General features: G+C 49.9%; 1 protein-coding gene across 2 annotated transcripts in view; it reads left to right on the top strand.

Annotated features, from left to right (window-relative positions):
• Positions 1–23,133, top strand: part of GAD1 (glutamate decarboxylase 1) — a 75,656-nt gene that overhangs the window by 20,015 nt on the left and 32,508 nt on the right. Inside the window, exons 1-3 of one of the 2 annotated variants that reach the window (XM_064373367.1) lie at positions 12,019–12,180; positions 13,657–13,801; positions 17,212–17,274. In XM_064373367.1, the coding sequence (XP_064229437.1) occupies positions 13,720–13,801; positions 17,212–17,274 (145 nt within the window). In that variant the 5' untranslated portion in view covers positions 12,019–12,180; positions 13,657–13,719. Of the gene's footprint in view, positions 1–12,018; positions 12,181–13,656; positions 13,802–17,211; positions 17,275–23,133 lie in introns of those variants that run through there. The other variant, XM_021668989.2, reaches the window with a different exon arrangement.

Consider the following 23,133-nt stretch of genomic DNA (forward strand, 5'->3'; position numbering starts at 1 on the left):
TAAAAGAGTAATTGGATAGCAACAAAGAGGCGGTTGGTGATATTAGGGAAAGCTGTGTCAATTGAGTGTGGATGGGGGGTGCCATATTTCACTGAATTTGAGTACATTGGAGGTGAGGAAAGAAAACAAGGAAAGAAAAAAGATCAAGTATCATTGGAAGACACAAGGTAAGTGGAGTATTATTTGTAAAACATTTAAGATGAGCATGTTTACCAGCCTAGGAAACATGGCAAGAAACATCTCTATAAAACATATAAAAACTAGCCGAGAGTGGTGACACGTGCCCGCAGTCTCAGCTACCTGGGAGGCTGATGCAGGAGGATCACCTGAGCCTGGGAGTTTGAGGCCACAGAGAGCTACTACTGCACTCCAGCCTGAGTAACAGAAGGAGACTCCGTCTCAAAAAAAAAAAAAGAGAGAGAGAGATGAGCCTGAGCCTGTTTAATAGAATGAATGATAATAACAGCTACTGATAACCTGTAATGTGTTAGGCACAATACTAATCATTCATATGTTAATGTTTTTAGTCCTTATAACACGTGTATGGGATAGACATTATTATTCCCAATTTACATACGAAGAAAGTGATGTGTAGAGAGCTTTTCTTTCTAAAAAATCACATACCTAGGAACTGGCAGGTTCAAGTCCAGGTCATTTTATTCTAATACCCTGCCCTTCACACTATGGTTTCCTCCCTAAGAGGCCAGTGGAGAGGAACAGATTGGAAAAAGGGATAACTTACAAGGCATTTATCTAACACATTAGAAGAACTAAACACACGGCAGTGTTGAGTTGAACCGCTACCCCAACAGTCCAAGTGTGGAATCAGAGCTGCATCCCTTCTCCAGTATTGGTCCTTTCATAGCCTTCAATTACCCTATATTATCTTATATATTAAACAAGGTGATAACCTGTCTTGATTGATTGATTGATTGATTGATTGATTGACTGATTGAGACAGGGTCTTGCTCTGTTGCCTAGGCTGGTGTGCAATGGTGTAAACACGGCTCACTGCCTCAAACTCCTGGGCTCAAGTGATCTTCCCACCTCAGTCTCCCGAGTAGCTGGGACTACAGGTGCACACCACCACCCCTGGCTAATTTTTAAATATTTTGTTGAGACTGGGTCTTGCTATGGTGCCCAAGTTGGTCTTCAATTCCTGGCCTCAAGGGATCATTCCACTTCAGCCTCCCAAAGTTTTAGGACTATAGGTGTGAGTCACCATGTCCAGCCTGCATTTACTTTAATTACAACATTTGTTTCCCTTTAGCTTTATCCTGGTGGACATGTAAGATAGATGTAACTTTAGTATTTGCCTGAAATATTGTTGTTGGTCAAGGGGAAGCACTTTAACAGAGCTCATGGTACCAGATGTGAAGTAAAGTCTACAGACATTGGAAATGTTGTGGGACTTGGGGCAAAAGTCCTATACCAGGAGATCTTGAGAGTTCACAAGAGGCAGGTAAGATAAGGCCTCCAAGGCCAGACTAAGGAGTATAAAGGTCTCTCTGATTGACCCTCCTAATAAGCTCCCCCCAGTCCTCATAGGATATGAGTTATAATGGAGCAGGGGGAGTGTGCAGAGCTTGGGAAGTAAAGCACTGGGAGAAGAGATTGGCTTGCATAGCCTTGTTCAAAATGTACCCTTCTGAACCAAGAGATGGCTTATAACACATATCATGGTTGGTTCCCCCTATATCCATTCCACCCAAGATGATAAATCTAAGCTAATCATGGTAATCCCATCCCCTTTGCTACTAGTTATTACTAGGCATGGGCAGAACTACGCCAGTTTCAGCTGATGAAACCTCAGCAGGAGCTGGATATTAACAAGAGGGAAGGGAGCCCTCATGGCTCTTGGCAGCCATCTTAGAACCAGGAGTAAGTCTTATGCTGAAGCCAAGGCTAAGGACAGCAGAGCAGAGAGAAAAAGGAACCCGGTCCTTGAAGACATTTTCTTACAAGGTAAGACGATACATTTTCTTGCTATTTAAAACATTTTGCTTCACTTCTTCTATCACTAGTAGCTGAGAGTGTATCTGGTGTATCTGCCACAGCACAATAAGCACTATAATGCCCATAACGTCTCCTAAGACTGTGTAAGTCAAACTGGTTGCTTAGGTTACCCTCAGCTCACCAAGGGTTCATGGGCACTCAAAGCCAAAGAAGAGGAATTGGTGGGTCCTTCTGTCAGTCACAGGATAAGCAGAAATATGAAACTGGCTACAATGATTATCTCTGGGTTGTGCAATTGAGGAGAGGATGTAGGTAAGAAAAGTTTTACTTTTCATTTTACACCTTTCATTTATTCCCTTAAAATTTTAAAATCATGGGCATGTATCATTTTTATAACTAAAAGTTTTTTTATTGTAAACCATACATAACATGTAATTTATCATTTTAAGCAATTTTTTTTTTATTGCATTTTAAGCAATCTTGCCCTGTCACCAGGCTGGAGTGCAGTGCGAGATCTTGGCTTACAGCAACCTCCACCACCCAGGTTCAAGCAATTCTCCTGCCTCAGCCTCCCAAGTAGCTGGGTTTACAGGTGTGCACCACCACACCCAGCTAATTTTTTTATTTTTAGTAAAGATGGGGTTTCGCCATGTTGGCCAGGCTGGTCTTGAACTCCTGACCTCGTGATCCACCTGCCTTGGCCTCCCAAAGTTCTGGGATTACAGGTGTGAGCCACCACACCCGGCCTCATTTTAAGCATTTTCAAGTGTATAGTCCTGTGGTATTATGTACATTTACATTGCTGTGCAACCATTACCAGCACCCATCTCAAGAACTGCTTCATCTGCCCAACTGAAACTCTGTCCTCATTAAACAATAACTCATCAGTTCCCACTCCCACTAGCCACCGTTCTACTTTTTGCTTCATGAATTTGACTACTCTAGGTCCTGTGTATAAGTGGAATCATATATGTCATTTTGTGACTGGTTTATTTCACTTAGCTTAATGTCTTCAAGGTTCACGCCTGTCATAGCATATATCAATACTTCATTCCTTTTACTGCTAAATAATAGTCCACTGTATGCATATGCCGCATTCTGTTCATCCATTTATCCAGTGATGGACACCTTGGTGGCTTTCACCTTTTGGTTATGGTGAATAATGCTTCTATGAACACCAGTGTACAAATATCCGTTGGAGGCTAAAACCTTTTAAATTTAGCCTATACATGGGGTAGGGGAAAATAATGGGTGAGGAGGGTTAATGAAAATGCTAACCATGGTTGTACTTGAGTGATGACGTTATTTCCTTTTTCATCGTTCTAAAGTCGTAAGCTTTCTTTAGCAATCATATATTACTTTAAAGGAAAGAAAGTGTGCATTTTTTGAAAGAAAAAAACTTTAAAAGAGAGTTAAGGTAAAATTGACCTTAGGATCAGAAACATTAACATAAGGAAGGATATCAGCATTCATGGAGTACCAATTACGTGAGGCATTTTAGTATGCCTTAATACTCTTTCTGGTGTGCTGGAAGCTTCTAATGGGGATAAATACTAATAAATAAGCTAATAGGTCATTAAGTACAGGAAAAAAAAGTCACCTGAGATTGAAATTTGCTGATTTTCATAAAATATTAACCAGTTAATGCATTTACAAATTGCTTATCCTGATGCCTAATTGGATATTGAAGCAGGGTTAATTACAATCCATCTCCAATAGTCCCCAAAGCCCCTATTTTATTAGGATTTATTACGTAGTTCCTTTTGCTGCACAACAACATATATTTTAGTAGTTAATTTTCATAAGCCTCTCTCCCCCCTTTTTAATGCTTCAGCTACTTTGTAACTAGGCTTTTGGTGTCCCATGCTCTCAGGTCCCTCATGTATCTTCTTCCCTAATAAAGATGATTCTAAATGTCTTTTCATAAAAAGACTTGCTTGAAAATGACTATTCTTTAAGATGATGGATTTCACAGTTCCCAGCCTACCACTGGACAATATGTTAAGAGAAAAATCTCTCCCATTAGAACAGGCACCAAATTCAGTTTCTTCCAATTGGCATCCGAAGAATCCAACTAAAGGTGAGGGCAGAGTTTTTCATTTTTGTTTTTTTTTTTTTTTTTTTTTTTTTTGAGACCGAGTCTTGCTGTGTTGGCAGACTGGAGTGCAATGGCATGATCTCAGCTCACTGCAACCTCTGCCTCCCAGGTTCAAGCGATTCTCCTGCCTCAGCCTCCCAAGTAGCTGGGATTACAGGTGCCTGCCACCATGCCCAGCTAATTTTTGTATTTTTAGTAGAGATGGGGTTTCACCATTTGGCCAGACTGCTCTCAAACTCCTTACCTCAGATGATCTGCCCACCTTGGCCTCCCAAAATGCTGGGATTACAGGTATGAGCCACAGCACCTGGCCAGAGAACAGAGTATTTAAATCAGCAGACAACATCCTCATTCTAAAGCCACCTTCTCTTAGCTCACAACCTGCCAATGAAAGACAATAAGAGAAAAAATATTAAAAATCATATGTCACTAAACAAAATTAAGAGAATACATCAAGAAACTTATCTCAAATGAAAACTTGCTAAATTGAGCTTTCTTTAAAAACCTGTGAAAGCAGACTGGGCACATTAGCTTACACCTATAATCCCAGCACCTTGGGAAGCCGAGGTGGGAGGATCAATTGAGCCCAGGAGCTCAAGACCAGCCTGGGCAACATAGTTATACCCTGTCTCTACAAAAAATAGCCAAAAACCAAAAAATTAGCCAGATATAATGATGTGAGCCTATAGTCCCAGCTACTCAGGGGTGGGGCTCAGGTGGGAGGATCTCATAAGCCAGGGAGGTCAAGATTGCATTAAGGCATGATTGCACCACTGCACTCTAGCCTGGGTGACAGACTGAGATCCTTGGCCTCCCAAAGTGCTGGGATCCACAATGCCCAGCCTGCAATTTTAAATATAAGGATAAAGGAAGATCTCACTGGGAGAAGAACACGTGAACATTTAAGTAAAGACCAGAATGAGAAGGAACAAACCCGACAAATGCCTAAGGAAAGAACTTTCCCAGCACAGGGTTAATAATTACAAAGTCCCTGGCCCATTCTAGTGTATCTTTATGAAACAGCAAGGAGGCCATTGTCCCTAGGGTGGAGTGAGCATGGGGCAGAAAAGTACCGGAAGTACAAGAAGAACTCAAACAGGTAACAAGGTCAGATCGTGTAGGGCCTCGTAAGTATTATAAAGACTTTGTCTTTTCCTCTGAGATGCAGAATCATTAGAGGGTTTTGAGTAGAGGAAAGCCATGATATGAGCATGACTTAGTATTTTACATTGTGTGTTTTGGGGAAGGAAATGAAGGATAGTAAGAACAGAAACAGTGAAGTTGTTAAAGTTTGAAAGTAGCTCCACCAGAATTTACTGACAGATTGGAAGGAAGAGTTCAGTGATAACTCCAAGGTTTTGGACCAGACCCACTGGAAGGGTGGAGTTGCCTCTAGTTATTTACTGAGACAGAGAAAACTGAAATAGGAACAGGTTTGGGGAAAAGCATTGGGAGTTCAATTTGGGACACCTTAAGTTGCAGATGCCTATTAGAAATCCAAGTGGATGGCCAGGCACAGTGGCTCACACCTGTAATCCCAGCACTTTGGGTGGCCCAGGCGGTGGATCACCTAAGGGCAGGAGTTCGAGGCCAGCATGACCAACATGTGTCTACTAAAAATACAAAAATTAACCAGGCATGGTGGTGCATACCTGTAATCCCAGCTACTAGGGAGGCTGAGGCAGGATAATTGATTGAACCCGGGGGCAGAGGTTGCAGTGAGCTGAGATCGTGCCATTGCATTTTAGCCTGGGCAACAGATCAAGATTCCAAAAAAGAAAGGAAAGAGAAAGAAAGAAAGAAGAAAGAAAGAAGGAAGGAAGGTAGGAAGGAAAAAGAAAAGAAAAGAAATCCAAGTGGAAAATTCAACTGGACATATGAACCTGGAATGTTGGACAGACGTTCTGGGTAAAGATATAAATTTGGGAGTCAACAACATCTAAATTATTTTATTTTAATTTAAATAAAAATTAAGATATCTGAAACTGCCAGACTGATGAGAGTACAGAGGGAGAAAATGGAGGTTGGAAAAGAAAAAAGATCAAAAGATTGAATCCCGGCAGAAATCCATAATTATGTATAAATTTTACCTCATCACAAAACTGGCTCCCTCTCTCCCATTCTTATGAGTCTGAATACTCCATCAGAAAACTTTTTCCTCTACAAATCAAAATATCTCTGTGGACTAAAAAAAACCTCTAAGGCACTATAGAGGAGGGCTTTGAATCCTATGTCAGGGAATGATCAGCAGCACTACTGAAAGAAATTGGCAAAATAATACAAATATTATAGTTAGATTATACATCCAAGGAGAACAAATTTAAATTGATCAAAATCACTGTTGAACTAAGGGGAAGGAGCAGAAGCAGCAATTAACATGTAATGAACACCATTAACTAGGCACAGTTAAGCTTGCTAAAACAGGTTCTTTTTTTTTTTTTTTTTGGAGACTGAGTCTTGCTCTATTGCCCAGGCTGGAGCACAGTGGCACAATCTTGGTTCACTGCAACCTCCACCTCCCAGGTTCAAGTGATTCTCCTGCCTCAGCCTCCTGAGTAGCTGGGATTGTAGGCATGTGCTACAGCTAATTTTTGTATTTTTAGTAGAGACAGGGGTTTCATCATGTTAGCCAGGCTGGTCTCGAAACGACCTCAGGTGATTTGCCTGCCTCAGCCGCCCAAAGTGCTGGGATTACAGGCATGAGCCACTGTGCCCAGCCTAAAATGGTTTCTATGAGCATCAAATAAGATAGCCTACCAGGCTAGTATTAAACCCCATTTTACTTAGAAGTAAACTTGGAGCAGTCAAACAATAGCCAGTAAGTAGAATCTAGATTTAAACTCAAGTCAGACTGACTTCAACATTTTTTTTTCTTTTTGAGACAGAGTCTCATTCTGTTGCTCAGGCTGGAGTGCAGTGGCATGATTTCAGGTCCCTGCAACCTCTACCTCCCAACTTCAAGTGATTATCATGCCTCAGCCTCCCAAGTAGCTGGGATTACAGGTCATGCACCAGTATACCCAGCTAATTTTTGTATGTTTAGTAGAGATGGTGTTTTGCCATGTTGCCCAGACTAGTCTTGAACTCCTGGCTTCAAGCAATCTGCCTGCCTCGGCCTCCCAAAGTGCTGGGATTACAGGCATGAACCACCACACCCAGTCCCGCCTTGTCCTTCTTGGTGTAAGAGAGTGTTTTCATCAGCTACTGTCACAATATCTAAATATGGTGCTGAAATGTGATCCCCAATGTTGAAAGTGGGGCCTAATGGGAACGGCAGTGATGCACCCCTTCTGTTAAGGTTCCAGTACTCCCTGACTAACTGGCTAGGATTAGGGGAAGAAACCTGACCTAGAATCAAAGTTTAAGTTATTAGATTCTTCACAACTAAGTCAGAAATTTCCAGAACCTTTTCACAAACAACTGTCCCAGATACCTATGTTTGAAAATGGGGATTAAATATCTGTTCTTTTAAATAGTTCAAGAGCTTTAACACTAAAAGAAATGAATAAAATATTACTGTACTCAGTCTCCCATGAATTCTGTATTTCACTAAAGCATCTCAGGTGGGAAATCCTTCTTTTTGCATCCCACCCTTTCGGGGAAGGACTGATTTTGCCTTGGTTTTTGTTGAGATCAGAAAACACAGATACACCTTTGAAGCTCCTCGTCAGAATTGCAATCCAGATCTGTATTTCCTTGGTTTCCAGTTTTGCAATGAAACCATTTCTTGCCTAATATTCAAAGGTTCTCTTTCTTTGGGATACAGCTAGGTGGGAAAAAAAACAGATGCCATGCACCCCCTTGTCTTTCACCAAAGGGACACACCACCCTGGGTGTTTTAGCTCACTCGGCATTTCTGAGCATTTGAAGAAGCCCTGCTTTGTGAAATATGGCAGGGATCAGTATGAGCCTACATTCTTCCTTGAAGAATGCGCCCTTGGTAGGGGGGAGCGGGGAGGGAGGCAACCGTTGTTGCTTCTCAGAAATTGTAATCTATTGCCACCTGGTGGTCGTTCTGTGTTCGTGTTTAGAAGAGCAAGAATTGAGCGTGTTAAGATTTTGCAGATTTGCCCAAACACAAATCATCCCGTCCTCCTTGATTAATTTCTTTGTATTAGAATATTTTCATCTTCTGACTATCAAGGGGGAAGGACCACTTGCCAATTATCCGAGGAATTCAGCTCTCTTCTTTAGAAGAAGTGATTGTAATTCCCAGAGTCCTCTCCTGCCTTCCAGCATTCTGCTGTCTCCTCTCCCACCCCCTCGCACCCTTTTAACCCGTTCCTGCCACCCAGCTGTAAGTGTTGTGTGGTCTGTTGGGATGGGGGTGTGGATTTAGCCATGGTCCTCCAAGAAAGTCCAGAATAATTCAGGGAACTATCTTTAAAGTACATAAACAGCAAATGGACCTTAGCTCCGACTTAAGCCGAACGAAAGGTTAAGTAACACTTCCCCCAGTTCTCATCTTGGGAGACAGACGTTTAAACGGTGAGCACTGCCATTTTTTTTCCTTTTGGGTCATAAATTAGACACTTAAAATAGATTTTAAAGAGCCAGCTGAAACGAACCAATACCATGGGTCTAAGTTACCTTTCCTGGAGGCTAAAAATTCTAAGTGCGTCAAAAAAAAAAAAAAAAAAAAAAAAAAAGACGTGTCCTGTCTACTCACCTTGACTGACCACGTTTTAGGCATAAAGATCTCCTCGCAGCCAGTTTGGGCGCTCCTCACCCACTCGCTTTTTCACTTTGCAGAAAAGGCTCGGCCAAATCCGGTTGGAATATCTTTAAACAACCCTCCACCCACCCACACCACGGAAAGGAATAAAGGGCATTGTGGGCGGAGGGTCATGTTCTCAAGTCCCAGCCGTGGTTGACCTAAGGAAAGGTTGTCCTCGGCACACAGAGTGGAGTAGCCGGGGCTGCAGGCTTGCAAATCCCTAACGCCCGAGAGACACTGGAGGGGTCGTACATCGCCCCCTCCTTCTTCTGCCTTTGAGCGCAGCGTTTCCATTTCTTCAAAGAGCTTCAAATACAATCGAAACAGCTGGGCGGACACCACTCCCTTTCGGGTCACCCCTCATCACCGGTTCGAGTTCCTGGAGAGGATATCTTTCTTCCATCCCCATTATCCCAAAAATCCTGCCGCAAGAGTAATAAAAGATTAAAGGAAGAGTGAAAGATATAAAGAAAAACGTAGGTTTCAAATGTTGTGAAGAGCCGAATGACAACCACGGCCACTCTTAGTCCAAATTCCTACCGTAGAGGAGAGCAGTGGGCGAAATACCCGACCCTCCAACCAGACAAAACAAACACAGCAGTTACTGCTAGGAGGGAGGAGGGCTGGGGCGAGCCTGGCGGGTTGGCCCAGAGCTATTGGAGGAAGCGGACGAAACCGAGGCTTGGGGAACAGAAGGGCGGGAGCTGTCCTTCGTGCTGAAAGATCTATGCCCTATCTCAAAACTGGGTATCAGGATGGGGTGGAATTCCAGGCCTTCAATTCCTGCTGTGCTCAAGAGTCCGAGCTGGAGGGGAAGATCATTGAAAATTAAATTAAATTCATGAAGTCTCTAAGTCCGCTCCTCTCCCTGCCTCACTGGAATGTCCACAATGTCCACTCCGGCGTGCAGGATAATATAAACCGCAGGGACAATGCAAACTCCAAAAAAAAAAAAAAGTGCTTGGCACATAGTAGGGGATTAATAAATATTCGTTTAATCAATTATTGCTAATATTCAATTAAACATTCTAAACAAGGAAGGGCAAGAGGCTTCATTCCTCCCCTCCTTACCATAAAGGAGAAAGAGAAGGATGTCCTCGAAACTGGACGGACTCAGCTTCAATTTGAGATACTTAGCCTTGCAGGAGATTCCTTCTCCAACGAGATTATCTTATTGGCTAAAACGCTGGGGGTGTTTTGGACTCTGGGGTCAAAGGAGGAAGTGGTTGGAAATGTCTCAATCTCGTGCCACAGGTGAAGTAAACGAATCTTCCTTTCCGACGAATCTTCCTTTCCGGCGAATCTCGGGTTTGGGGAAAAGGTTGAGGAGACAGGGCGAGCGGGCGTCTATGATGGACAGTGAAGATCGAGGGGCACAGGGAGATGTGTTGCCTCCTCCCTCCTGTCTCCTGCCCCGTGAGTCTTGAATGATTTAGCATTGGCACCTGGCTCCCTGATTGGTGAGATCGTCTCATTTAGGGAAGGCTCTCGGAGGGCCCGTGGATGGAATTCCGAGCTTCACTTCATTGTATGCCGCCCACTTCAAGCGGGGCAGAGCAGCTGCAGGTTGAGCGGTCTGGGGGGACGTTTCCTACGTGGAGCAGGCACCCCCAGCCTGTCCAGCCCCAAGCTTCAGTGCCCAGGGCTGCGGCCACCGCGCGCCCCGCCGTTTAGATGTTTTTTGTGTCCTTAAAAAGAAATGCCCGGGATTTTATTGTCAGGTGGGGAGAAGGCGACAAAACAGTAGTTTCTTTAGTACCGAAGGCAAAGCGGTGATTTCAAACCCCACAGCGAGATCCCTCTTGCTGATCAGACCATATCTGTCCAGGACAGACCCTTCGATCTCCCTCGTGGAATTCTCGGTGATTTATAAGATTTTTTTTTGTGTTTCCATTGTGTCGTGGCGGAAGGCGATAAGGCATTTAAAGAAAAGGGACGGGCCTCGGCTTGAACCAGCGAGGCCTCAGATGTGCGCATAAATAACCTCTGCCTGCTGCACCACCCGGGGAGGTGGGGAGGACCACGGTGAATACCAGTAAAGGAATCACGGCGTATACGGTCTCACCCAGACACGCACAGACGTCCACTTTTTTTACCCTAAAGAAAAAGAAACTGGGGAAGAAGAATGGGGAGAACTTAAACTAGTGACAGGGCGGTAAGGGAAGGCATGAAGAGGCAGCCTGGCCAGCGGCTCCAGTTGTGGGCTCGGCTAGGACGCTGGAGGAGAGACCCCGGAGCGCAGGGCCGCTAGGTCTCTGGGCTCTTGGCGCCCTCTGGTGGGAATTTCTCCATCAACGCATTTTTACGGTGAGGGGCTTTTCCCAACGCAGCCGTTCTTTAACTGTGCCTAAATATTGCGAAGGGAGAATACTTAATGCGCGTGAAATCGAAGGGGGAGTGGGCCAGGGCAAGGAGGGGGGCTGCTCTGCCCCTCCTGAACCACCTCTGTGCTCGGGTTCCCCATGCGCGTGCAGCGGCGCTCGTGCGTGTCATCAACCTTCAGAGGTGATTAATCAGGAGGCCTTCTTTTCCCGTCACCAAGGGGGCCAAACCAAGGAGCGAGAGAATAGAGAAAGGGACGGGGGTCCTTTTCTCTGCCGATGGCACTGGGTAGCTGTGGCCAGGTGTGGTACTTTGAGGAGGCCCGGGGCTGGATGAAGAAACTGGAATTCCTCCATGGTCTGAGAGGTCTCCCCTCATTTGTGCCTCTTGCCTTTACAACAATCCCGTCTCTGTACAGAGCCAACGAGGACTCAACCCAGAGCGCGCTTTCGCTCAAGGAAGCGTCGCAGGGTCACAGATCTGGGGGAACCCCGGGGAAAAGGACTGAGGCAAAGCCATCGCTCGTCTCCTACAAGATATGGGAAGGGGAGAGGGAATGGGGGAGGGGAAAGAAGGGGAGGGAAGAAGAAACGCTCAGAAAGGCAGAATTCTTCGTAGGAATTATCTTTTCCCTCCTCTCACCCGACACCCTGCCTATTAAAAAAGAAAAAATAGAGCGTGTTGAGTACGTTCTGGATTACTCATAGGACCTTTTATCCCCCTTCCGGGCGCAAAACCGTGAGCTGGATTTATAATCGCCCTATAAAGCTCCAGAGGCGGTCAGGCACCTGCAGAGGAGCCCCGTCGCTCCGCCGACGAGCTGCCCCCGCGAGCAACGGCCTCGTGATTTCCCCGCGGATCCGGTCCCCGCCTCCCCACTCTGCCCCCGCCTACCCCGAAGCCGTGCAGCCGCCTCTTCGGATCTCTCTTATCCTGGCGCTCGCGTGCGGGACGGAACTAGCGAGAAAGAGGAAGCAGCTGGAGGTGACGCCGGGCAGATTACGCCTGTCAGGGCCGAGCCGAGCAGATCGCTGGGCGTTGTGCAGAGGAAAGGCGGGAGCGCTCGGCTCGCTGTCGCCGAGCCGAGGTGGGTAAGCGCGCGACCACCTGGATTTCCCAGCGCCCAACCTTGGCTGTTCAGCCAGGTCCTCTCTGCCCGCGGCTTCTCAGCCAACCCCATCCCCGGCGCCAGTCACCCACCCTCCCGAGACGAGTGCTTCCCGCCCGCCCTAGTCCCTGCTCTCTGTGGGTGCGCTGCGCAGACACCCCCCCCCAACCCTCGTCACTCTTCTTATCCCTGCCCGTCGGATTCACGCCCCGGGGACGCACAGAGGCTGAGGCTCGAGTTGAAGTGGGGCAAGAGCGATGTTCCCTTGAGCTTCCATGCTGCGAGCGCCTGTCCCTCCAAAGGGCGCCTGGGCAGCAGCAGCCGAAGGCGCGACTAGGAGCAGTAACCTGTTACTTCCCCAGCTGCGGTGGTCGACCCGCTGCCCGAGTTGCTGTGCGAGTGCGCGCGCGGGGCTAGGTGTGTGGTCCGAGGGAGGGTGTGGAGGCGATGGCCGGTGGGCGCTTCTATGCGGGGTCCTCGATCTACCCAGATTCGCCTACAATCTCTCTGTCCCGGGGCCTTCGGGCGCCATCGCGCCAGCGCAGAGTCGAGCAGGGGCGCCGCGCAAGATCTTTGTCCGTCGCTTCCTGCGCGCTGCGCTCAAGTTCGTTTCCCCGGTGACGTTCCCCATTCTTACCTACCCTACCCTCTCCGGATCTGTACCGCGAGAAATCTGGGGTCCTCAGGAGGGCTGCGGTAGAGGAGAAACGCTGAAACCGGACCGAAACCTCTCCCTAGGCTAAGCGATGGCTCAAAATCGACTGAGTCTAGAGGGAGACAAGCGAGGTTCCGACTCGCTGCTTTCTGGCTGTCTGGAGTGCAAGGTGACTGTGGTTCTTCCCTGGCCAAATCCGAGGAAGAACGTAAAAATATGGGCCTTCTCCCCGCACTCCCACCACCTCGTCTCACCAAAGTCCCAGGTCCTCCGAGCCGTTAGCCTCTTTCTTTCCAGGGAATTAGCCAGACACAACAACGGGAACCAGACACCGAACCAGACATGCCCGCCCCGTGCGCCCTCCCCTCGCTGGCCCGCACGCCGGTTGCTGAGTGCCCAGTGGGGCTTGTCGCGGCTTGGCTGGAAAATCGCTCATTGAGCGCTTCCCTGTGCTCCTCCAGCCCAGTCCCCCACACCCCCGCATCTTTTACGGGCCTTGGACCCCCACCCCCACCCCGCCTCGCCTCGGCGCTTCACTACAGGTCGCGCTGCTGCACCGCCAGACTCGAGAGCGGCCCAGGGCTATGCTGCCAGCGCCCCAGTCCCGGAGCTAGCGCGCACGTCTCCTCCGCTGCCCCCACCCCTACGCACCCCGACCAGGCAGGCTCGCTGCCCTTCCTCCCTCCTGTCTCCCCAGCGCCAGATCTTCAAGGGGAGCGTCAGCGCCTCTGGCCACTCAGTCCCTCGAGTGTGCAGGACCCCGGAAGTCCTCCCCACACAGCTCTCGCTTCTCTTTGCAGCCTGTTTCTGCGCCGGACCAGTCGAGGACCCCGGACAGTAGAGGCCCCGGGACGACAGACCGGATGGCGTCTTCGACCCCATCTTCGTCCGCAACCTCCTCGAACGCGGGAGCGGACCCCAATACCACTAACCTGCGCCCCACAAGTAGGTCCCGCTCCAACTTTCTATCAAATGAGCTGCGGGGAAGATGGGGGCGCTGGGACGTCGGGAGGCTGAGCTGGCGGAAAGGGAAGGGGGAGCGCGGAGATGATGGAGGCTAGGAAATAAATGGGGCTCTGACCGGGTCCCTGCCAGAGGTCATTCAGCTGTCAGGGACGCTAGGTGACTCCCAGGGCACCGGAGAGCGAGGACCTCGAAAGGTCCGAGAGGCGGCGATCGTTGAGGGCTTCGCGGCGGAGGAGGGGCGCGCGACCAGAGTGTTGTTTTTATTCTGTTGTGTGTGGTTTCTTTGCTCCGTGGGACGACAGGGGTCAAGTCAGGGGGCGGAATGAAGAGCCGGGAGTCCCAGCGAAATAAGAGTTTTCAGTCCCCTGCTTTCGTTGAGCCAAGATCTGACCTCCTCCTTTCCCCCTGAGCTGTGCTCAAAGTCTATAATCAGCGGAAATTTCGACGTTAATTGCAGCTTTTAGAAAACTCGAGGTCCCTAATTGCTCCAAATTTGCATCAAGCTATTGACTAGTTAGGGAGAAGCCAGGGGCGGGAAAAGTGCATAAAACCGAGACCGAGACTTGACATTTCATACAATTAATGACATCTCAGAAATAAAAATAAATAAATAAATAAATAAATAAATAAATAGGGGAGCGGGCAGCATCCTGAGTGGCAAGTGATGGGGAACCGGGAGGGGACAAGAAGATTTATCATAGAGAGGAGAGAGCACCTCTCTCCTTACCCCGGGTAAGAGATCTGTCAGGAGGTGGCACGTCCCGAAAAGAGAGAAAGAAAAGAGGCACCAGATAAAAGAGGGGGGCAAATTTACGTTTCCCTGTCTTAAGCACGACAAGCTCCTCAGAGCATTTCCAGAATCTATCTGTAATTTTATTTCTTACCTCTGTAAAGGCTTGAGATGAGAAAATTGTTTTTCTTTTTCCTTGTTGGAGTGAAGTGTCTCCCGACCCCACTCCCCTAAAAAAACCTATCAGCTTTAGACTGCAAGGGTTCCCTTTTGTTTATTTTTCTGAGATGTAATTAATTGTATGAATTTCCAGAATTTATATACAGAACGGTTTTAAGAAGGACAGTGTGGTTACGAGGAGTGCTTATTGATGCGCTTTTGTGGCACTTTATATTTGAGAAAATAAGTGTTTTCATCCACGAGGCAGGGGTTATTACCGGAAAGCCCCTTTAGGCGCTGGCACTGGCTCCCAGGCAGAAGGTCCTGTGTTAAGTCCTCTGGTCTCATTCCAATTTCCTTTGCAGCTCCCTCTTTCCGCCACCCAGGAGGGATACAATTACCCACACAACAAAGAGGGCCTCGGGAGAGCTGCCAGCCCTGGTAGCAAATAAACCAGGCACCGGTGTTGGAGCTGGCCAGAGCGGGGCGGGAGGAACGCGAGGCCTGCGCGCCTTTGTGTGTTGCTTTCGCCCTGATGGATTTCTTTTCTGACGTTTTCCACATTTCCCACCCCTTTCTGCCGCCTGGGGGTGGGGGTAGGGGGTTAGCAGACAGGTGCGTTAATTTACCCTCCACTCCCGGAGCCCATACTTCCTGGTGGCCGCCAGTCGCCGGCGCTAGTGCCCAGTCACGGGTAGGAGACCCCCAGAGGCGATGACCTGAATCCGCACGTGGCCTGGTTCGCCTGGAAGCTACCAAAGAGAAGGCTAGAGAAGCGGGGACCCTACCGTGGAAAAGCAAGCTGCGGGTGTCCCACTGTTGTGAGCCCTTAGCCTAGCTATGGCATCCGCACCCCAGGCTGCGCAGGCACGCTGGGCGCTCTAACCACTCTCATCCTCCCTTGCAGACAATACCCTCGCCCGCCCAGCTAGCTCCACTTCTCTGCCCCTTTAGGGTCTTCTGGGAGGTGTCCTTAGTGCAGGCAACCTTAGGCGCTCTCTTGCTCCAGTAAGCCCTGGGTGGGGCTTGGAGCCCTCCTTGTCCTCAACCACAAGGTCTTCCCGACCCTTGCTTCATCAGAGGGGCTCTCTGGCTTGCTCTTCCTGTCTCTCTCCCTTTCTTTCACTGCAACCCCCAATTCTGATAGGTGGTGCAATGTGTCTGAACTCCAACTTCTCTGCTGAGTAACCTTGGAAAACTCATGTAACCTCTCTGAGCCTCAATGATTTTTCTTTGTCAAATGACTCTTAGATCAACACTCCTGCCAGTTTCATAGGACTGTTACAAGAATTAGAAGAGATGATGTTTAAAGTGAAAACACTTTATCGGGTCCAAATAGCTTTTTATCCGCCAGGTATTATTTGGGTTTCGCTTTTGCACTGATTTTCTGTTACTGGAACTCCATCTGTGACATGTAGTCTCACAGACGTCAGGCTGTTTCTTCTCCCCGCTGGGGCTCTGTTGTGCCTCGGGTTTTAATGGATGTGACTCTCCTTATCGCCTTCAACACTTGTGCGAAGCTGGAGGCACCAGTCGAGGTAGGGTAAGGGATGGGAGTGTTTAGAGAGCGTTGCTTTGAGAGATTGGAAGGGGATTTCATTCTGGGCTCACCACGCCAGCCCCTTTGGGGGCTTAGCGGGCATAGGGCTTCTTTCAGCGCTTCTTACTGGAAGTTGAACCCCGAAGGCAGCAGGTAGACCTTGAGGGGTTTGGGAACAGCCCGGAAAAGAAGGAAAATCCAGCAGCACCACCGCCCTCGGTTCTGACTCAGAGGAAAGGTGCTTAATTCCATTCCCCTTTGCCTGCTCCAGACCAAAGATGTCAGAGGGAAGGGTTAATGAGAGGCAGGTTAGGAAGAGGGGGCTAGGGATGAGGACCCGAGGCGCACTGTTGTCTTCCCCACTCCCCAGGCTGACTGAAGAGCAGCCATGCGAGCCCGATCATCTAGTCAAATACTATTTTTCACCCAATTAATTCTTGAACTCTTCTGCGACCCCATTTCATGCTAGTTTATTTTAAGCTGCCACTAGGCTGGAGACCCGCCAAGAAATTATGAGACGTTTTGGTCCCAGATGCCTGTGTTCCCTTTCTGGGCTGATGTGGTCGCCCTTCGAGTCTGCGGGGCCTGGCAGGTGGGTGTTGGGCAGCTTGATCGGAGCCTGGCCCTTTGCGCATGGGTCAGCCTTCACCCAACTCCGACCCCACCTCCGGGGCTGCCAGGCGGGGGCCACTTGGGGACCCGGTGGGGCGCTGGGTGCCCCGCCTTTCAGAGACACCGTTCTATATGTGAAGCCAGGACGGGGGTGGGGGGGGCGGCTCGGAGGGTACGAGTCTGCCTGTCGGCTCACAGATTTGGTTCCTAGCTTCTTTCAGGAAAGAGCTTTTAATGAAGAGCTCTGGCAAAGACCTCATCCTCCCCCAAGAAAACCATTGCCCTCCACCCAGTTCCCCGCGGTGGGAGCCTCCCTGACCGCACCTCTCTCCCTCTCTCTCGTCCTAGCGTACGATACCTGGTGCGGCGTGGCCCATGGATGCACCAGAAAACTGGGGCTCAAGATCTGCGGTAAGTGACAGGGCCCGCTGGGGTCCGGGGGAGGCAGCGCGGGGCGCGGACCTTTTGGGCTTGGGAGACTGGGACGTAAGCGGAGGGGGATCCTGGCTCTTGGATCTGATTTTCTAATGTAATTACAGCCAGGACAGCCGGCGAAGACGCTCCCCTACCGACCCCGACCCTCCTTTTCCCTCGCCAGACACGGTCCCCAGGGGTCTTTTCCTCTGGAGTCCCCAACCCCCAAGACCCCGCGGAGCAAACGCTGGGTGTCCTGCCTGGGCGCAGAAGCTGGAGGAAAGCGCCCCCGCGCGGCAACCCCGCTCTCCTAGCCCCGCGCGCAGGCAGCTCCCACCCGGTGCCGTGCACTCTGTCCATGCGTCCCTTAGGTCGCATAGAAAGATGAACTGGTCTAGCTTCCTGGGGAGCAGACCAAAGGCGCGGTATCTGCCTAAAGCTGTAGCTGATACGCCTCCCCCATCCCCTTAACATCGCCTACCCCTCATCCCCACCTCCACCCGCGGTCGGGTCGCATTGAAAGTGACCTCTCCAGCTACAGGGGTTTTGCCCTGAGATGTCATAAGGGATTCAGGTTTCTTTCTTTGGGGCCTCGGAGGCTAAAGAAAAGGATTGCCTGCAGCCCTCTGCCTGCCTAGGAGAGGCGCGAGGGTTTGCCCGGCGCATCCTTGAAGGCGAGGGGAGAAGGGAATGGGGACAAGGAGGGACGGGGAGCTGCAGGGGGAGAGAGGACCGGGCAGTGTCGGACAAGATTTGCCGGGAAGGAAGAAAATAGATCGGGGAGCTGGAGAGGAGAAAGAACTGCTCTCTGGAGAAGCGAGGGTCTGAAACGAAAACGCCCAAGGGATGTAATTTTTTTAAAGGGAAAAGGGAGATTTGTTCGATGGGACACAGCTGAGTGGCTCCAGCTGAACAATGAGGACTTGCTTTCCTTGCTGCATTTCACCGTCTAAAATTCTCTAGCCTTATCGGGCCAGAAAATACGGATGTCCCGGGGCAGAGGATGGAGAGGCGGGGGAAGATTAACGAGGGGCTTATTAAAGAGCCATCCGTCAGCTGCTGCGCGCTGGAGATAGCGGCGGAGCAGGCGCGGGACACGCCCGCACTCCCACCCCAGCCCGGGAGCGCCGAGAGCCGCCCGCTGCCCGGGTCCTCTCTGCACCTGATCTTCCCAGCCTCCCTGGGTCCTGGGGAGAGAAGGGTGGCAGTTTGCAGTCAGTGCAGAGAGGGGCTATTTAGCGGCTTTGGGGAACCACTCCCTTTTCCGCTTGGCCGCGCCGCGCCCTCCCTGCGTTTCTGGGGCTCTGTCCTCTAGACCTTGGGACTCGGCGTTTACTGAGGAAGGGGCGCTCAATTCCTAGACCTAGCCATTTTCCACCGAAAGTCCAGCCCTGCCGCCGGGCGGCCTGGGGATTTGGCCTTCTCCCCAGCGCGCGACGCCCGTGGGGGCAAGGCCAGGGCCGCGTCCCTGCGCGGGGGTAGCCGGCAGCCGCAGAGCTTTGTTCTATAAATAGCCCCGTCCCACACCCAACCCCACCTCCACCCCCCACCCTGCCGCCATTCTGGACTTAATGGCCCGTTTCGCGCCAGGTCCCTTCGGCGGCGCTCGGCTTCGGCAGCCGTCATTGTCATGCAGCCGGGCAGACAGAAGCAAGCGAGCCCTGGGCGCCCGCCACAGCCAAGCACTGGGCTGGGGCAGGTTCTGGGTGAGGGCTCCTTACCCGCGGCGCCCGGCCTGCCGAGGGTGGAGGCAGCCCTCATTCACCCCCAACCTGTCCCCTGCTGTCCCCTGCGTCTCCGGCTGCAGGCGCTCCACTTCCGCGGGAATAAAAGGTCTAAGTGCTTCTTAGGGGGACAGACCCGACGTGTTCAGAAAGGGTAGAGGTGGGGAAGAGTGGGGCTTTGCAGGGTCCGAAAATAGGGAACCTGGAGTTGGCCTCACTCCCCCACTGTCAGCCCACCTCCCCCACTGTCAGCCACAGCCAGGAGGGAGAGCTCCTGGGGGCTACAGTCCTCAGTTTACTCCCTGTTTCTGCTCCCCCCAACCCAAGGTAGTCTGTTGAGGAGAAATTGCCTTGGAATAAAATGCTCTGGTTTTGGGGCCACAGGTTGGGAGGCTTTCCATTAGGTTTGATTCTGAAAGAAAACAAAACACCAAGAGGATTTATTTTCCACACCGTGAGACAACTGTTTGGCTTTCCATTTTAATCTAGTGGAGACAGACTGTGGTCTTTGGTGTTGGCTCTGGGTCCACAGCTCCTTGCCCACCTACACACACACACACACACACACACACCATCATCCCTGGAGGGATGGACCTGGAGGGTCCCTTCTTGACTTGACACCATCGAGGTTGGTTTGACCTTTCACATTAAGAGAGCAGAGGAATTCACGGTCCTCTTCCCATTTCCAAATCCATTGCCCTGGATGACTCCCAGAAGCAACCTTAGTGGCTTGCCAAAATTCCACCCCCACCCACTCTCCCCCTGCTCTTCCCCCAAAGCCACAGAATGAAGCTGCAAGGAAGGCCCTGGGCCCCACTAGTGGTAGGTACCCTTAGCTCTGGAGGCAGAATCCCCCAGGGGAGCATAATCAGCTAGAAAAAAGCCATGGCCTTGCCAAGAGCTGGAGAGTGGCTGCAGGCATGGTGGCATGACCTAAATACGAAGAGCTGAAGGGATCCCTAAGTTCTGGCTCTGGGCTCTGCTAACTTCCCAGGGTGTCCTTGGGTTTCTGTCACTTATCTCTTGCTGCCAGTTATAGTCCCTGAGCTGTTTTATTTAGCCTACACTGGGTGCGTGTGTGTGTGTGTGTGTGTGTGTGTGTGTGTGTAATTTTGTATCAATTGACAAACCTTAAAAATAGAGACATTTCAAGTGTTCTCTTTTTCTGGTTTATCTTGAAAAAAATGGGCGGGGTAGGAAATGGGGGAAAACATGGCAGGTGCCGTTAGCCTATGAAAATTAGAAAAAGAGGCCATGGTGGCTCACATCTGTAATCCTAACACTTTTGGGAGGCCAAGGTGAGGCCAGGAGTTTGAGACCAGCCTGAGCAACATAGGGAGACCCCATCTCTACAAAGACTTTTTAAAAATATTAGCCAGGTGTGGTGGCCACATGCCTGCAGTCCTAGCTACTCAGGAGGATGAGGCAGGAGGATTGCTTGAGCCCAGGAGTTTGAGATTACAATGAATTACAATAGCGCTACTACAGTCCAGTCTGGACAATAGCAATAGAGTGTGACCCCCGTCTCAAAAAAAAAAAGAGAGAGAAAAAAAGCAAAGCAAAACAAAACAAAACAAAAAAAAACAGAAAAAGAGCCCCTCCGTCTATGCATTTGCAATTGCATGCCATAGCTTGGTGAACAGAGAATGTGCTGGGCGTCAGCTCCCACGTGCCCTGTTGGCCGAAGGTGCTTATGCCATAGACAGCTCAAAGCCCCACTTGGCAACAACTGGCTGGAGCCAGGTGCTTTCTAGCTGCACATGCATCTGCACACATGCACACACACATACACACACACTCTCTCTCGCTGGGCCCCATAAGCCTTTCAGTTTGGCAGCAGGGTGAGGAACCTGCAGCAGGAGCTCCCCTCAGCTCAGAGGTGGAGTCGTGACTGGGCTCCCCTGTTCTTCTCCCCTTGAGGCTGGCTGGAGTGCTAGCACCCAACCAAACACAACGCAGCTTTGCCTCTCCTCAGCCTTCCTCTTTGCCTCTAAGAATGTAAAGCTCTGTGACCGGTTACCCACAGGCTTAAACCAGGTCCTCGCAGCTGGGGTGTAGAGCAAGAGGGAGTACAGTCTGCTTCGTTCCTGTGATTCCAGGACCCCTTGCTAGCCAGGGAAATTGTCACGGCACTGACCTCCATGTCATCCACCACCTCTCCGTCCTTGGAGAAGCAGTTCCTTTCAGGGTCTCTCAGAGCCAGGGGAGATCCGGATCATCTACCTTTCTGAGGATTCCAGTATTTTAGAAAACAGACACCTTCCTTAACAAAAATATATATTACATGTTTACATTGGCAAATTAATTGTTTTTAACATAAATTATGATGCAGTGTAAGTGTGCTATTCCTAAAACAATTACAGGATTTAGAGAGGATTCTGATTCCTAGTACATTACTGGAAATGCAGCCCAAAGAATGGGATGCAGGTTTAAAGCTGTGTCATAGGGCCAGGCACGGTGGCTCTTGCCTGTAATCCCAGCATTTTGGGAGGTCGAGGTGGGTGGATCACCTGAAGTTGGGAGTTCGAGACCAGCCTGACCAACATGATGAAACCCCGTCTCTACTAAAAATACAAAACTTAGCTGGATGGGGTGGCGCGTGCCTGTAATCCCAACGACTCAGGAGGCTGAGGCAGGAGAATCGCATGAACCCAGGAGGCAGAGGTTTCAGTGAGCTGAGATTGCGCCACCGCACTCCAGCTTGGGTAACAGAGCAAGACTCTGTCTCAAAAAAAAAAAAAAAAAAAAAAATCTGTGTCATAGTGATCATTGGAGAGCCTGTGTCAAAACCACAAACTGGGGTCCCACTTCCTGCAGCTGCCCAGAAGGAAGGAGCTTCAAGGTGAGGAGACCCACGAAGTGAGTCAGAAGCCTAACCAGATGTCAGGGATGACAGAGTGGAGTTCAGCTGAGTAGGACCTCACCGCATGAGGCCACATGGGTTTGGTCTTTCAAGTCTGGCAAATTCCACAGCACTTTGGTCTGGGACGAGGGGAGCAGTCTCAGAGTTCAGGCGCCAGCCGATCTGCATCCCTCTGGCCAGTGAGCACTGGCTCCTGGTTCTGGACTTTGAAGACTTGGAGGAGGAATTCAGGAAGTAGGCAAAGAGATATGGAAAAGGGTACAACCCCATCTTTATACCCAAGCGTGGAGCTCTATTACAGTGTTTGTCCCCTGTCTCATGTCCTTTTGGGCTTTAGTGATAAATGTAAAAGGTGCTGGGAACAACAAAAAGCCTAGTGCGTCTGCTTTCCCGGTCTTCCCTCCAAAAATAGCCCCTGGCTCCCTTGTGTGGGAGGATTCTAATCACCGCAGCCTTCCCCAGCATCCGTCCTTCTCCTACCCATCACCATTGAATTGTAGTCCTGGGAAGCAAAGCTGAATTCTCCAGATTAATTTGCCTTTTTGCACCTCTTAGGACTTTCTTCCAAGTCTGCCTTGTGACATGTGTGACTCCCCAAGGATCTTGGCATTTACAGAGACAGCTTTGGAGCCACCAAGAAGCTTAGAACCTTTTCCTCTTTTCAGTGTGTAGCATTTTGGGCTAAGACTGAGGCTGAATTGAAGGAGGAGAAGCCAAAGGAAAGAGCAGACATGCGGGACCAGAGCCCGCAGGGGATTGTGGAGATGAGGAGGGGAGTGTGCTCCGCGCTGCCGGGTTCTCCTGCCCTTCTGGCTCAACCCTCCTTCCCTCTTTGCTGCTGGGGAGGTTTGTCCTGCTCACCTCAGGTGGGAGAACTTTCCACTCCCTCCGAGGAGCAGAGGTGAGGGGCTGAGAATCCTGCCCTGGGTTCAGAAGTCATCTCTGTGGAGTTCTTGGATGACTATCTGTATTCCAGCGTGGTTGCCATCTGCCAGGCTGTAGGCTCCTGGAGGGCAGGGATCTGTCCCACTCAGCTTTATCGGTCCCCCAGCCTAGATGCTTAGCAAAGTGCTTTTGTACAACAGGTGCTCAATAAGTGCTTGTAGAATTAAATGGCAACACACAGAAGATTGAAGCTTTCTTTGTCTCCCAGTACCTTTATTCAAGGAGAGGGGGTGGTACAAGAAAAGCCACATTCAAGTTTGCATTCAGAAACATACCACTCATGTTCAACCCTGTGAGCATTAGCTGGTGCTGGAGGAAAGTATC

Source organism: Aotus nancymaae, unplaced genomic scaffold, assembly GCF_030222135.1.
Source record: "Aotus nancymaae isolate 86718 unplaced genomic scaffold, 86718_ANA_hifiasm-v0.15.2.pri h1tg000008l, whole genome shotgun sequence".
NCBI lineage: Eukaryota > Metazoa > Chordata > Mammalia > Primates > Aotidae > Aotus > Aotus nancymaae.